General features: G+C 35.6%; 1 protein-coding gene across 1 annotated transcript in view; it reads left to right on the top strand.

Annotated features, from left to right (window-relative positions):
* RABL3 (RAB, member of RAS oncogene family like 3) overlaps positions 1-16,924 on the top strand; it is a 37,100-nt gene that overhangs the window by 14,962 nt on the left and 5,214 nt on the right. The window contains exons 3-6 of the mRNA XM_022563490.2: positions 4,294-4,423; positions 8,390-8,504; positions 10,689-10,839; positions 16,057-16,128. Of these exons, the coding sequence (XP_022419198.1) occupies positions 4,294-4,423; positions 8,390-8,504; positions 10,689-10,839; positions 16,057-16,128 (468 nt within the window). The remainder of the gene's footprint in view (positions 1-4,293; positions 4,424-8,389; positions 8,505-10,688; positions 10,840-16,056; positions 16,129-16,924) is intronic.

The following is a 16,924-nucleotide window of genomic DNA, read 5'->3' as shown; positions in this document are numbered from 1 at the left end:
ACCTTGTATTGTTCGTTTCAGTGGTTTTGCTTAGAAATCTTGATAATATAAATTATAAATTTCCTTGCTTTCATAAACAGAATTCATGTGTTTAACCTTTTTATTGATGACTTAACATTTTCACATATTATCAGTTATTTATGCCTTATAGCAAAATAGTGATACCTTTTATCACAGTATACAAGATTACTTTCTATTATCCACAATGGTCCCCAACTGCTGTGATTTTGCTGTTGTCATTTTTGTGTCCTATCCTCTTTGTTGCCAGTCTGCTAATTGTCTTATCTTAATGTCAATGTGGCTATCTGTAGAATATCTTATTTACTTAAAGTTTTCCTTGGACAAAAGGATTTGGACCAAAAAAAAATGTGAATAAGTAAAAAGTATGAAGCATTCTGTTAAACATATATTGATATATGCATTTTATGACATCTATTTTAACTATTCAGCTATCTTGCTTTCTGTTATTTCAGAGCCATTTGATATACAGAATATAACTTCTTCGTTTTATAATCAAAGAAACTGAGACTCAAAGATATCAGGGATAATTATTAGCAATCAATGAATATAGTCTAGGCTTCCTGATACCAAAAGAGTTCCATTGTATAAAATGAGTAATTCTTAACTAGAGGTTACAGCAAAATCATTTGGAGAATTGTTCAAATTATGCATGCCAAGGACTGGACCCCAAAGTTACTGATTCAGTAAGTCTGACATGTATATTTCTTTTTTTTTAAGGACTTTTTTTTTCAGCTTTATTGAGATATAATTGACAAAAAAAGTTGTAAGATATTTAAAGTGTATATTGTAATGATTTACTATATTCTTACACATTGTGAAAGGATTCCTCCCATCCAGTTAATTAGCACATCCATCACCTCACATGTTTATTTATTATTTATTTGGTGAGAACATTTAAGTTCTATTCTCTTAGCATGTTTCGGTTATACTATAGAGTGTTATCAACTACAGTCACCATATCATACATTAGGTCCTCAGACCTTATTCATTTTAGAGCTGAAAATTTGTACCTTTATACCAATTTATCCCTATTTCCCCCACCCCTGCAACCCCTGGCAACCACTTTTCTATTTTCTGTTTCTATGAGTTTAACTTTTTATTTAGATTCTACATATAGGTGATAGCATGCAGTTGTTTTGTTTTTTTTTCTCTGAGTGGCTTGTTTCACGTAGCATAATTCCCTCAAGATCCAATCATGTTGTCTCAAATGGCAGGATTTCCCCACCGCCCCACCCCCCACCCCCCCACCCCCGCCCCGTGGCTGAATAATGGGATAATATTCCATCTCATGGCTGTATATCACATCTTCTCTATTCCTTCATCCATTGACAGACACTTGAATTGTCTTCATATCTTGGCTGTTGTGCACAGAACATGGGAGTGCAGATACCTCTTCAGTATCCTGTTTTCATTTCCTTTGGATATATACCCAGAAGTGGGCTTGCTGGATCATATGGTAGTTCTATTTTTAACTTTTTGAGGAACCTTCATTCTGTTTCCATGGTGGCTGAACCAATTTACATTCCCACCAGTAGTGTACAAGGGTTCCCTTTTCTCCACATGCTTACCAACACTTGTTATCTCTTGTCTTTTTGATAACAGCCATATTAAGAGGTGTGAGGTGCTATCTCACACTTCTGATATTCATTTCCCTTCTGATTAGTGATATTGAGCACCGTTTCAGGTATTTGTTGACCATTTGTCTTCTTTGAAAAAATGTCTATTCAGTTCCTCTGCCCAATTTTTAAATTGGGTTTTTTGCTATTGAATTGTATTATTTCTTTATATATTTTGGATATTAACCCTTTATCAGATGTATGATTTGCAAATATTTTATCCCATTCCATAGGATGCCTTTTCACTTTGTTGCTCGTTTCCTTTGCTGTGTAGAAGCTGTTTTATTTGATGTAGTCCCACTTGTTTATTTTTTGCTTTTGTTGGCATGTATATTTCTAAAAAAAAACCTTGAAAGATTCTGATGTACACCCCTGAACCACTGTATTATAATCTGGCTCTTGTCTATATTCTAATAGATAAGGTTGCCATATATCAGATTTCGTTTCTGAAATGTAAGCAGTAAATTCTTATAGAGTCTAGACCATGAGAAAGAGAGAGATTTTGGAGTTTACTCTGAGTAAGAAAGTCATTGGAGAGTTTTGAATTGAAGGGGGATACGATCTAACTTTCATTTTAAAATGATCACTCTAGCTACTATATGGAGAACAAATGGAGGGTGGTGGGAAAGTGAGTCGGTGAGGCTCTAGTGGGAAAATCAGTTAGGGGATGATTACATTAATTCAGGCAAAGAGATAGATAGAGGCTTTGAGGGTGGTAATAGTTGAGATGGTTTGAAATGAACGGGTTTTGGATATTTTTTTAAGGCAAAAGCAACAATTTGCTGACAAATCAGATATGCAGTATGAGAGGAGTTAAGTTTTAAGTTAAGAGTTAAGTTAACGCTTAAGTTTTTGGCCCTTCAACTAACTAGAAGGCTAGAATTGCCTTTTACTGGATCAGAGAAAACTGGGAGAAGAATGGGTTTGGGAGGAAGATTGGGATATTATTTTTAAATATGTTAAATTTGAGGTGCCTGTTAGACATCCAAATTGTAGTTAGGTGATATGGTAGTCTGAGGTTCAAGGGACTGCTCCAGGATGTATATAAATTTGGAATTCATCAACGTATTTATGACATTTTAAATCATAAGAGTAGATGAAATTGTCAAAAGAGCAAGTGTTGCGAGATATCCAAGAACTAAACCTTGGAACACTCTAACAATTAAGAGGGTAGAGAGATGAGGACAACCCAAATGGAGACTGAAAAGGCTTAGCCAGTGAGGTGGGAAGAAAAGCAGAACAGTATGATATCCTTTAAGTTAAGTGAAGAAAGTATTGAAAGAGGAGTGATTAGTTTTATCAGATGATAGAGTAAGATGGAAACTATTCATTGATTGTTGGATTTAGCAGTGTGGAAGCCATTAATGACCTTGATAAGGAATATTTCAGTGGGGTGACTGGGACAAAAGGTGTGACAGGAATGAGTTCAAAAGAGAATATAAGGAAAAGAATTAGAGACAGTTGAGAAGAGACGACTCTTTGGAGGGCTTTTGCCGTAAAAAGGAATAGAGAAGTGGTTTGGCAGCTAGAGGAAGACATGAGGTCAAGAGAAGGTTATTTTTTAATTTTTTTTTTTGCGGTACGCTGGCCTCTCACTGTTGTGGCCTCTCCCGTTGCGGAGCACAGGCTCCGGACGCGCAGGCTCTGCAGCCATGGCTCACGGGCCCAGCCGCTCCGCGGCATGTGGGATCTTCCAGGACCGGGGCACGAACCCGTGTCCCCTGCATCGGCAGGCGGACTCTCAACCACTGTGCCACTAGGGAAGCCCAAGAGAAGGTTATTTTAAGGTGGGAAAAATTATGGCATGGTTGTTCGCTGGTGGGAATTATCCAACAGAGAGGGAAAATTTGATGATGAAAGGGAGAATTGATAGAGCTACCTCTTTGATAAGAAAGAAGGGATGGGATTTTATGCATAAGAAGGGGATTTGACCTTAGAGACACAGACAGTTTATCTATAATAGCTGCAAGGAAAGCAGATTATATGGGTACAGATGCAGGGGGTGGATAGATAAGCGAAGAGCAGGTTGTAGAGTTCTCTTCTGATTGCTTCTGTCTCTGGAAGCAAGATTATTAGCTGTGCCTGAGGACAAGGAAGAGAGATTGGAAGTTTGAAAAATAGGAGTAAGTGTGAAATAGTTACCTAGGGGAGGAAAAGAGGAAATAGACTATGGAACTGATTGAAGGAGAGCTCCAAAGGTAGACTTGAATTTAAAATGAAACCAGTTAGCTTGAATGTATATTTTTCTGAACATTACACTTGCTAGCTGGGTTGCAGACATGGAATACAGGAAAAGGTGGATATAATCAGGGCTGGAGTTTTGTCTAATGAATACTATGTGAGGGAAGGGTAAAGGAGAGATTAAAATGACGAATAGCAGAATTTATGCTTAGTTAGGAAGGAAGTGAAGGTTTGGAAGTGGAAGAGGGGACTTTGGAAGGTGTTAGGATCCATGAACTATAGGGACCTTTGGGGTCAAAGATTATTATTAGAGTTGGAGTGTTAGAGAGAGGAAGCTGCAAAGATAGGAGGTGGTGATTAGAGAGTTAGAGGGTAAGCTGCTGATATGGAATGTTCAGTGCTTTAAAGTGGAATGAGGGTGTTTATGAGTTTTCTTAGTGGCTATAATAATTATTTTGATGGATTGATTTGTTAGGTTCATGACTACAAAGAAGGAACCCCAGAAGAGAAGACCTACTATATAGAATTTTGGGATGTTGGAGGCTCTGTGGGCAGTGCCAGCAGTGTGAAAAGCACAAGAGCAGTATTCTACAACTCTGTAAATGGTAAAACATTTTTTATTTTTACCATATATTAATGGTCTCAGATCATCTGATGAGGAATGCTGGACTCATCTTAATTTAAGAAAGATTTAAGATGCCCCCAACTCTTAATTTAAATCTGCATATCACATTCCAGTTCATGTTTTTTAGATTCTAACTATGTATTTCAGAACATTAGATATTTGCTTTGTCTAAGTGTTTCTATTTATATTATTGTCATAAACTAAATATTGAGAGATAGTTTGGGTACTCAACATAAAACATGGAACCTTCCAAAACACTGTCCCCTGGGAGTGCTGTTTCTTCAGTCAACTGAGTATATACCATTAGGAGTCCCATGGTCTAAGCCAGATGTCCCAAAGATACTGAGATTTTCTTTCATCTGCTCCTTAGAGTCCTGTGTAATTATAAAAGCTGCCTAAGGATGTTTTTAGGGGTGCAGAAATTTCATCCAGTTATAGATATACAAACACCTGGAGCAGACTTCCAGGTAGAGGTGTGTAATAGGACATAATTGCAGTTCATAGAGTGCCTACTCTGTGTCCAGGAACTAAACTACTGACACCTGTGATTTACCTATAGAATTTTTTTATCTTCTCTTTAATTCATTTTTTACCTTTTTTTTTTTACTGTGAAATATAATTTCAACTTCTCTTTGATTGATGTACCAAAAGATTTAGTATCTTACCCCTTCCTTTCTGGTAGATGCTTAGCTATTAATTGGCCTTCATTTATACTATGCTTAGATCTCATTCTATATTAAGTAAGCATTGTAATTATTCAGTACCATCTTCATTACTTATATTCCTCTTTCAATATCTTATCCCATATCATAAGGTGTTGTAGATACTTCAAAAAAGTAGAGAAGGCTCTTGCCATTGGATGCATACTGTAGAATACAGGATGAGTCATGTTAGTTCAGACCTATGTCACATTTAGCTCGGAATTCTATCTGAAAGTGTCACAATCTAATTGAAGAAACAAAATATTCATAAATGAAACAAAACACAGTTTAAGATGGTGACATTAATATATGACATCATAATGATACATGATAAAGTACATGATAATGGCATATATTAATAGAATGTATATAAATGAAAAAACAGTAAGATAAGACTGGTATAGTATTAGGGGACTTGCTAAAGAGCAGGAGAGAAAGAAATGAAGCCTGGTTTAGATCTAGGATCAAGTGATAAACTTGGATTATATCAGTCAAATGACTTGTCAAAGTTGATATCAATCTGATTTGGCAAAGAAAAGTTTGGATAAATAACACTTTTCCTGTTTAGATCTTTTTCAAAGAGTTAGGATAAAAATTATAAATAAATAATAAAGTTAAAGACCATTCAGATCCTAGCAACTTTATGGAATTCTGAGTTGTAAGCTTAGTAAGTACTGAAGAAATCCATCTAAATCCATATTTATTTGGTTATCTTTTCTATACCTTCTCTCCATTAGTGATTTGTGTCTTCCTTAAATATTACTGAAGTAATTTCATATATCCTATGTTAGTTTTACAAACAAGACTGAGAGATATTCCTGTTTCTTAAAAAAAAAACAAAACTCCCTATTAAGAGCAATCTTAATAGGGACTCACAGACATAGAAAACAAAATTATGGTTACCAAAGGGGAAAGGGAGGGAGGGATAAATTAGGAGTTTGGGATTAGCAGATACAAACTACTATATATAAGATAGATAAACAATAAGGTCCTACTGTATAGCACAGGGAACTATATTCAATATCTTGTAATAACCTATAATGGAGCAGGATCTGAATATACATATATATATATCTGAATCACTTTGCTGTACACCTGAAACTAACACAATATTGTAAATCAACTATACTTCAATGAAAAAGAAAGAAAAATCAGTTTCTGTGTTCTTCGAGCCTACCTCTGGAACATTTCTCTTGGTAGAAGCGTTCAAGGTTCTTTACTCCATCTACCATCCTTAGTTTTCTAAGAAACAGAGCATAAGGATCACTCCATTCAAATACAGTCTATTCTTAGCAATAACTTCCTTCCCTCAATACCCTACCTCTTCCCACTGTGATGAATGAGGCTGGTAATCCCCAAAGGAAACCTGTAAAATGTCTCTACCTCTCTATTTTTAAAGATTTAGAACATATTCTGATCAGCTATCACCCTGACTTCTTTCCTTTGGGCCTCACTGTGTCCCATCCCTTCTAGCTCATAATCTACAAAGCAGGAACTCTCAGCCCAAATGAAAGAAGGAAAATAAGGAAAAAGGTGCTCAATGCCCTTAAAAGCTCAAAAGCCTTAAATAGAGATCCTCAAAAAATAAACTCCTCCCTGTGCATCTAATAGCTCATTTAGGCCTTTGTAATCTTTTCACTCTCCCAACCACACCCACCCATAGTTTTGTGGTATTTATACCTAGGAGATAAGGAGAGGAGAAAGTATCTTCCACTCCCTTTGCCCTGAAGTGACTTTATTCTGCCTTCCTCTAGTCTTTTACTGTCAGAATACTTGATTTCAAATTCCGCTACCCCACTTACCATGTGATCTAGGGTAAGTTACTCCACCTCTCTGAGCCTCAGTTTCCACATGTGTAAAATGAAGATAATAATTCTTACCTCATAGGACTGTTCTGAAAATCAAATTAGTTGCCAGTCGTAAAGCACAATATTTACCACATAAATACTGAACAAATGTTAGCTATATTCTTTAACGGTAGCTATTTATTCCTTTTTTAAAATCTGTCCTTGTTCATGTTTCCTTAATGCCTAATAGAGCCCCTCATTGAGGAAAGTAGAGTGAATGCAGTTGGACACGGGGGCAAGTGTCAGACCTCTATTTTTTCCAGATCCCAGGAGAGATACAGATTTATCTGAGCTAACTGGAACTAGTCAACTATAATTTGCACAAGCACCTTAGTTACACAATGTCTGTAAAAACTAGAGGAGCCAAATAATTCTAACTCTTATGCCCTTCTTTTTCAAATTTACATATCTTACATCTTGAAGATGGAAGAATCATCAGTTTCACATTCTCTTTTCACAGTAGAATCTGGGTAATATAGGCAAGGGTTGGGGGTTTAAAAGCCTATTGTCTCTTGATCACAAGATGGTACCCTAAATTTCACTAGGCATTAAAGCTTTTCCTTTTTTGTCAATATCATATTGTAATAACCTGCTTTACCTTTCTGTCTAGGATCTTAACTGATTCTGTTTAATTGTATTTCTAAACCTTATTACATTTTGCTGTTTTTCAATCTCTTAAAAGTCCATCTGTTTTCTACTATTCATACTTCTTGACTATCTTTTCCTACCTCCTTCTAGTGGCATATTTCTTTAGCTTTGTTAACTAGATCTCTTATAGGTAGAGCAAGCTTACATAGCTAGCCGTTAATCCGAAGAACTAAATGATTAGACTTTTGAGTTGATTAGGTTCAGGTGATCTACAAGAAAACATCTTGTCAGCTAAAGAATAGGAATTGTATCAAATTAAATCAATACCATTTTAATAAATTTTTATTATTAAATATTTTAATGAGTGTAAGTAATACGTGTATGTATGATGTCTATGACAGATGCATAGTGTGGAAAAAAATAACCTTTTTGAATGAATATAATCTCCTATATCCTTGAAGTAGTTTTGATTCTTTTTATTGATGAAGTAGTTCTGTAATCAGGACCAGGCAGAATAGGCACTCATTAAGTGTTGAATGAAGGAAAAAAGAAAAGACATTCTAAAAGTTTAATGACATCTGTCAGCCCTTGTAGAATTTTTTAAAAGTTATATAACTGACAAAGAAAAGCTTTTAGATAATTATTTTTAAATAATTATTTGCAAGAACTTACAGAGGAAATTTTAAAATAATTGTGTCTGAGTTTGTTAGTCATACCAAAATGCATTCAGTAAGCAACCTAATGTTTTGCCAATTGTGAAATGAAGAGGAGTTGTTACAGTATTGACATTATTTTCTTTGGTTATTTTAGGTATTATTTTAGTCCATGACTTAACAAATAAGAAGTCATCCCAAAACTTGTATCGTTGGTCATTGGAAGCTCTCAACAGGGATTTGGTGCCAACTGGAGTCTTGGTAACAAATGGGTAAGCCCAGATTACTTCACAGTTGGTTTGAAATGCTATAGCAATACCAGGAATGTACCCTCCAAAATAACATTCTGTAAAATGTTTGATTTGCAAATATTTTCTCCCACTCTGTAGATTGTCTTTTCATTCTCTTAACAGTATCTTTCACAAAGCAATAGTTTTTCATTTTGATGAAGTCTAATTTCTCTTTTATGTATTATGTTTTTAGAATCATGTATAACAACTCTTTGCCTAATCCCAGATCATGCAGGTTTTCTCCTGTGTTTCTTCTAGAAGTTTTACAGGTTTTGGTTTACTTTTAGATCTATGATCTGTTTTGAGTTAGTTATCATGTGTGAGGGTTTGGTTGAGGTCGATTTTTGTATATGAATGTCCAATTGTTCCAACATTATTTGTTTCTCTGAATCCTAATCTTCTTCATAATGGTAGTTAAATATAGTGGCCTGAAAGATGCAAGGTTTTTTGTTTTTGCCTAAGTGGTACGAGCATATAATACAATACCTGGTTATCTGTCTCTTTGTGATGTTAAGGTGTTATCAGACTTATCCATTCATGATAAAATTCCCCATTTGCTTTTTACCTAATGATTTAAAAAGAAAAAAAGGATTTTGAGATCAAATTTCAAATTGGATATAAGATTTAATGAAAGAAAGTGGGAAAAAGGAAAATTAAACAGAGAAATAAGAGAACAGATTGTAAATATACATATATTATGTGCAACATATATGTTACGTTACATATATACAATAAATATATATGTTAATGTACAAGAGATTATGAAAGACTGCAAGTGACAAATATGTGTATCAAAGATGATGTTTGATAAAATATATACAAAAAGTTGTATGTAAGCCAGAGTTAGAGTATAAGGGGAAAAAAGTCCTAAAGGAGGGCACTTTCAAAACTTTATTCTCTAATAAAGCAAATTTCAGTTTTGGACCATGTCTCCTAAGTCAACATTGATGTTAGTAAGAAGAATCAAAGGCCTTGAACTCAAACTGTTGTTGGCTTTGATGCAGTAATTAGGATGATAGTGTTTTTATGAAATAGGAGGTAACATAATTCAAAACAATTTTGTTCCAAGTCTGAACAGTAACTGAGGCTCTGTAAGGTTATTGTGAAGGGCAAAAAGATTTGGTAAGTTCTTGTGCGCGGGCGCACACACAAACACAATTTAGATTATTCAAAGAGAAAGAAGAGTGATGTCAAAGGAAGGAAAAAAATTATGCTCACCTGGTTTGTATTGATTGGGTTATGCAATATTGATTTACTGTCATAAGGTGTTGCAACCAGATTTTGCTGACTGTTATAAACTGAGCTTATAATATGGCAGAACTCCAAATCTGTTTCATTTCTCACATGTGAGTAGAATTTATATTAATTGAACAACATTGGGCTCTATGTTCCTTTCAGTAATAGAAAGACAGTGACCCAAGGCCACTAACCCTAAGTGATTCTTACTACCTGTTCTGTGTCTCCCACAGCTCTCGTGTCAGGACAAACAACTATTTGGTACTTAATTCTTTCCTTTTACTATTCATTTTGCATTTCAGTTGTTTCTTTCCCTTTCCATTTTTTGAATCCATCTTTCCCCAGGCTGTAGCATCACCTATGGTTGATTTATACTGGCCTTCAGCATTCCTATTTCTGATTTTCCTAAAATGATCTATTTTTCTTTACTATTCATAGACAGAAATGAGTATGGTAGGTGTAAAGCTTATGCATACCCCAGGAGGTACCCAGAAGCTTGACATTTTCCCCTCTGGCAAAAGGCGTGACTGCCATGGTAGGGTACTGGGTTTTCTCTCCACGGAGGTTTGAATCCACTCTCTGCATCTACCCAGAAAAATTCCTGAGCTGTTAGCCTTAGAAGACAGAGCTTTGGGAGAAGTCAAGTCAACCTACTTTCATATACCTGGTGGGCACTCAGTTTATTCAAGTAGTCTATAAAGACTCATGGGACAAATTTTGAGTAGTTGAATTAATAGTTGGAACTTGAAAGATGGCGAGGATTGATTGAGAAAATGAACAACTAGGTGGGAGAAAAGTAAGTTTATAGGTAATGGGTGAGCAACAGTCAGTGAAGTATCTGTAAAATAGTGCGAGTAGTTGCATTTAAATATTACACATCTACATCAGAAAGGTAAATTCTATTCACCTCTTCATTATTATTTATCACAGGGATTATGACCGGGAACAGTTTGCTGATAACCAAATCCCACTGTTGGTAATAGGGACTAAACTGGATCAGATTCATGAAACCAAGCGCCATGAAGTTTTAACTAGGACTGCTTTCCTGGCTGAGGATTTCAATGCAGAAGAGATTAATTTGGTGTGTATTTTTTACTAATGCATGTTTGTATTATTATCAGGTAAAGGCAAAACCAAAGACTTCGAAAGTTCTGTATTCTCACAGAGGAAGCTTTATATTTGAAATCAGGCATTTGGGTTCTAGTCCAAAAGGTAATGAAGATTGGAGCCAACATAGATTATGAGATGGGCAAAGCCTCCTTATATGCTGACCTGTTGGAATGTTCAAACTTTGTTTTATTCTTGCTTTAGAAAAGCCTCTTAGCTTCTTACCTTAAAGGGTAAACAAGTATATAAATGAGAAAATTACAAACTGTAAACTAGGAGTGCTTCATAAGCATTAGTTTATATAAACTAATGTATAGTTAGTAATGTATAAGCATTAGTTTATACAATGGATTGAGTCCCTTCCTGAGACATTTAGCTCAATTAGAACTGGACATTAAGAAGGCTAGAAAAGTTCTCATATAAGCTAGTTAGTGTTGCCTAGAGAATGATCCTGGCCAGCAGCTTCAGTCATGGTTTATATGTCATTGTTCGCAAGTGGGATTTCTGCAGCATATCAACGCACTGGCATTCCAGACGTGGTGGTGGTAGTTTAATACCACTAATGGCTAACATTCATTAAGGACTTATTAGTGCCAAGCACTGTTCTAGTGCTTTATGTACATTATCTCACATGCATCGTCTTCACATCAATCCTATAAGGTAGGTACTATAAATACCTCCATTTTAAAAATGAAGACTAGAAGCAAAGAGGGGTAATTAGGCCAAGGTTACACAGGTCAAACCAGGCACTCTGACTCCAGAGCCCATGCTCTACAACTAAGCCTGTTTTCCACTTAATTATCCTTCACCTAACATTTAGAATCTCAGAGCTGAAAGAATTGTTAGAAATCATCTAGATCACCAATTACTCAAACCTGACTGTGTATTCAATATTATGTGAAAATTTTTGAATAAATGCCCCACAGCTGGAGCTTTTTATTCATAAGGTTTGACAGAAGGACTCAGTAATTTTTTTTTTTTTTTTTTTTTTTGCGATACGCAGGCCTCTCACTGTTGTGGTCTCTCCCGTTGCGGAGCACAGGCTCCGGACGCACAGGCTCAGCGGCCATGGCTCACGGGCCCAGCCACTCTGCGGCATGTGGGATCTTCCCGGACTGGGGCACGAACCCTTGTCCCCTGCATGGGCAGGCGGACTCTCAACCACTGTGCCACTAGGGAAGCCCCGGACTCAGTAATTTTAACTAATAACTCAGCTGATTCTGATGCCCTTTCTCTGTGAATCAACATTGGTGAACGCGGCTTAGTTCAACTCCACCTGTACCCCCATAATTGAGTCAGCTTCTGCCTGCCATTCCATTGTTTTTTACATTCTGCTTTGCAGTGGAGATGCTTTATTTTTCTCAGCTGCCACCATGGAATATTCAGCATAAATGCCCAGGTAGTCAACACTGGACCATCATATTCCAGAGAATTCCTGTTACATAGAATATATAATATCCTTGTCAAAGAAGTACTACTTTGTTTGAACATTGTTTCCAAAGGGAAATTTACCACTGAATAGCTTAATTTGTTCCAGCAATTACTTTTTTTTTTAATAATAAAAGTAGCTGGCATTTATTAAGTGCTTACACATGCTAGACACATACTATTTTACTTTTAATGTATTTTAGAATGTATCTGTTTCCAGTGCCTGTGGGTTTCTGTGACAATCATCTAGATATGTGTTTTTCGTATTTTACTTGCAAAGTCAGGGCAATCTTTAATTGTTAACAAAATGTAAAGGTACTCAAGTGGCAAACATGGTCTTCACAGAATTCACATACAACATACTTATGGCCTTTTATCAGTGTACACCTTCAAGAACACAGCAGAAACAAGAGGGTCTTGAGGATGCAGGGAAGAAAAAATGAGGAGGAAAATTGGATAAGAGTTTCAAAAAGAGGTGACAGTCAAAAAGACTCAGCAAGTAAATATAAAGTCTCAAGTAAAAACTAATTTAACACTGTTAGTGCTAGCATCTTTGGTTACTGTATGAATTTACTTAAAATTATTAAAAAGTAATAATCAAAGTATTAAAGTATTAAAAAGTATACATCAAAGATAGAATCAAAGCTTTCTTGTGCCTGGAAAAAAAGAAGACAAGTTGTTTAAATTATAAACAGGGAGGAGATTACTTATTTTTTTAAATCCTATTAGGTTTTTTTGTGTCTAGCACAAATTTTCCTCTGTTGTGTTTACTTCAAAGTGATCATTCTGAAGCATCTTCCCTAGTTAATGTGTCTTTCTCAAGCTTAGGCAAGCATTTAGAGCTATCAGTTTTCAGGCTTTGCCCTACACTATGATCAATAGCAGATACTTATAGTTCTTTCAGATCTAAAATTCTCTTCTAAAATCATAGGGTTTCTCTAGCCTGGTCAACCTGAAATTGTGGAGGCTTAGAAATAAGTTTTGGGGAGGTTTTTTCTGTTTGTTTGATGTTTGATTTAATTTTTGTATTTAGTACTTTAGCTCTATTTGGAGTCAACTCTGAAGTCTTTTGACAATCTGATGATTATGTGATCAATATCTGTTTTGTAAAACATATCTAATACAGATCTAGTTAAGGTTTGTCTTTTATATGCCTCAGTTGCTGTATAAATGTGTTCAAACATGATTTCAAATACAACAGTTTACACGATGACATTTCAGTCTGCTTAATCCATATATAGAATTATCTTTTATTATGTTAGGTGCTTTTGTGTCTGAAAATTCAATCTGATGGCATTTTCTTGGGATGAAGAAAGAAGGAAACTAATATTTCAGTACCTACTATGTGTCAGACATGCATTATCTCATTTAATTTTCACAAAAATCCTATGGGTTAAGTATCGCTATCTCCATTTCACAAATGAATAAGCTCAACTTTAAAGGTTTAGTAACCTAACCAATGTCACACAATCTAGAGATGTTGGGATAGATACTCAGATTCAGAGCCTGCTGGCTTCAAAGACCTCTGATTTTTCTTTTACTCTATGATCTTTGAAAAGTTGTAGTCTCTCTTTTCTTTTGTGGTTTTGGAAAATGTATAGCTTCTGGTCAGAGTTTAAAATGTGAGCCTTGAATGTTGTATATTGGTAAAATAGGGATTGTTACAAAATGCATTGTGGGCTTAGAGATTACAATCAGAATAAATGCAACAATAATAACTTCAGTGATTTCCCAAGGGACACAGCTGATCTATAACTGAAAAAATAAATACTATCCTTGCAAAGGAGCCTATATGATATCCCCATGGTTGGGTCTTAGGTGGCATTTGAGGTACAAATCAAAGTACTCAGTCGCTTAAGTTGGCAAGTCAATGATGACAAGCTAAGGCAATTCAACACTGGAATTCCAGGAAAGGGATAGTAAACCTTTTAAGGTCTTTACTAATCATTGCAATGCACTAGTCACTTCATTATAATGTTTCAGATTCTTTTGTCTCTTCAGAGCCCCATTTTTTCCTATTTGTATCCTAATAGTAAATATCTGTTGTTTATTATTAAAAATAATATTTAATGATATTTTAAAATAAACTTTTCTATTGTTTATTTTAACCAAAAAATATATCTATTGTTTATTATTATCTTTATGGCCTACCAAGAGATGTAGTGCCTTGCATTCAGTGAGTGAGAAATCCCTGGCCACCGTTCTGTTTGTTTTTTGCTCCTCCTGCTCTCTGTTTTCATGCTTCCTACTATTCCTAAGAACTTCATAGTACTTAAGTTAGTTGAGCACTGGTGAGTAACTAGTACTAAAAAGTGAAGTGTTGTCCTCAGAATGGGAGAAAATATTTGCAAACGAAGCAACTGACAAAGGATTCATCTCCAAAATATACAAGCAGCTCATGCAGCTCAATATCAGAAAAACAAACAACCCAATCCAAAAATGGGCAGAAGACCTAAATAGACATTTCTCCAAAGAAGATATACAGATTGCCAACAAACACATGAAAGGATGCTACAACATCACTAATCATTAGAGAAATGCAAATCAAGACCACAATGAGGTATCACCTCACAACGGTGAGAATGGCCATCCTCAAAAAATCTAGAAACAATAAATGCTGGAGAGGGTGTGGTGAAAAGGGAACCCTCTTGCACAGTTGGTGGGAATGTAAATTGATACAGCCACTATGGAGAACAGCATGGAGGTTCCTTAAAAAACTAAAAAGAGAACTACCATATGACCCAGCAATCCCACTACTGGGCATATACCCTGAGAAAACCATAATTCAGAAACAGACATGTACTACAATGTTCATTGCAGGACTATTTAAAATAGCCAGGACATGGAAGCAACCTAAGTGTCCATCGACAGACGAATGGATAAAGAAGATGTGGCACATATATACGATGGAATATTACTTAGCCATAAAAAGAAACGAAATTGAGTTATTTGTAGTGAGGTGGATGGACCTAGAGTTTGTCATACAGAGTGAAGTAAGTCAGAAAGAGAAAAATAAATACCATATGCTAACACACATATATGGAATCTAAAAAAAAAATTAAAAATAGCTCTGATGAACCTAGGGGCAGGACAGGAATAAAGAAGCAGATGTAGAGAATGGACTTGAGGACACGGGGAGGGGGAAGTGAGAGAGTAGGAGCATTGACATGTATACACTACCAAATGTAAAATAGATGGCTAGTGGGAAGCAGCTGCATAGCACAGGGAGATCAGCTAGGTGACCACCGAGAGGGGTGGGACAGGGAGGGTGAGAGGGAGGTGCATGAGGGAGGGGATATGGGGATATATGTATACATATAGCTGATTCACTTTGTTATATAGCAGAAACTAACACACCATTGTAAAGCAATTATACTACAATAAAGATGTTTAAAAAAAAGTGTTTTTAATAGCTCTATTTCTGCTTTTGAAGGTAAATGTAGGCAGGTCACCTAATTAGTATGTTGGTTTTGTTGTTAGTAAGACATTAACAATCCTGTCTTCCTTTATGAATTATTTGATGATGAATACAGTGGTTCAGTGTCCTCTAAAATTGCCTAAATAACAAAGAGTAAGTGGCCTCACCTTCCTTTAGCACTTTCCTCTTTGCTGTGTGCATAATAATTTGAAAATTACTTGAATATTTTATGAGAGTATTATGCCTAATATTTTACTATAGAAATGTGCAAGAGAAACAGTAATGACTCACAAAGAGCTTATGTTTCCTAACGTTTAATTGTGGATCTTATGTTTTATCTTCTAGGATTGCACAAATCCACGGTACTTAGCTGCAGGTTCTTCCAATGCTGTCAAGCTCAGTAGGTTTTTTGATAAGGTAATGGCTTCAATTAAGTTATTTTTAAACTTAATTTATGTATTATGAGAGTTTCAATTCTTTGTAGAATGCTTTGTCCTTTTATTCCTTCATCCTAAACTTCACAGCCTGAATACTACTTGTTTTGATCTCTTATCTGTTGGTGTAATTGCTCAAGGCCTGCTGACATGTTTATTCTATCACCAGTGTTCTCTAAGCAAAGGATGAAAGCTACTGTATTCAAATGGGGTTTTTTAAGATACCTAATTCCCTCCTTAAAACAAGTTATGTTTCCATATTTTCTAGCATTTTTCTGCTTATTCACCACCCCCAAGTCCCCACAAAAGGCACTTAAACTGAGGACATTCTGCTTAAAGCCCTGAGTTATTTTTGCTCTCCCAGCTACTAATATTCTCCATATAAATGTTACTGTTACTTTTAAGGCTAGGTCATCTTCTTGATTCCCTAATTTTCCCTATCAGAAACCTTTGCATTCCAATTATTCACTGTTACCAGCATCATCTTATCGTCCAGAACAGGAATGAAAATGCAGCATTTTCAACATACTGGTAAATTAGAGCACTGTTTGTCTTTCCTTCACAAGGCCATACAGCTGCATTGCATATAATATTGACCAAGTTAAATTGTTTACCCAATGTTGACATTGTGTAGTAAAGTAAAATAGGATGTATTTCTGTATTATTATTGAAAAAAGATTAATTTCTGTCTTATATTTCCTTTTACAAGTAATCTCCCAAGAAAAAAATTTCCCTCCTTATAGCTCTTCTTTATGAATCGTTTTTCTTTTAACTATTTA

The sequence above is a fragment of the Delphinapterus leucas genome, chromosome 4 (genome assembly GCF_059928025.1).
Source record: "Delphinapterus leucas isolate spDelLeu-1000000601 "Yukka" chromosome 4, BTC_Dleu_Yukka2, whole genome shotgun sequence".
NCBI classification, from domain to species: domain Eukaryota; kingdom Metazoa; phylum Chordata; class Mammalia; order Artiodactyla; family Monodontidae; genus Delphinapterus; species Delphinapterus leucas.
This window is presented reverse-complemented; position numbering and strand designations above follow the sequence as displayed.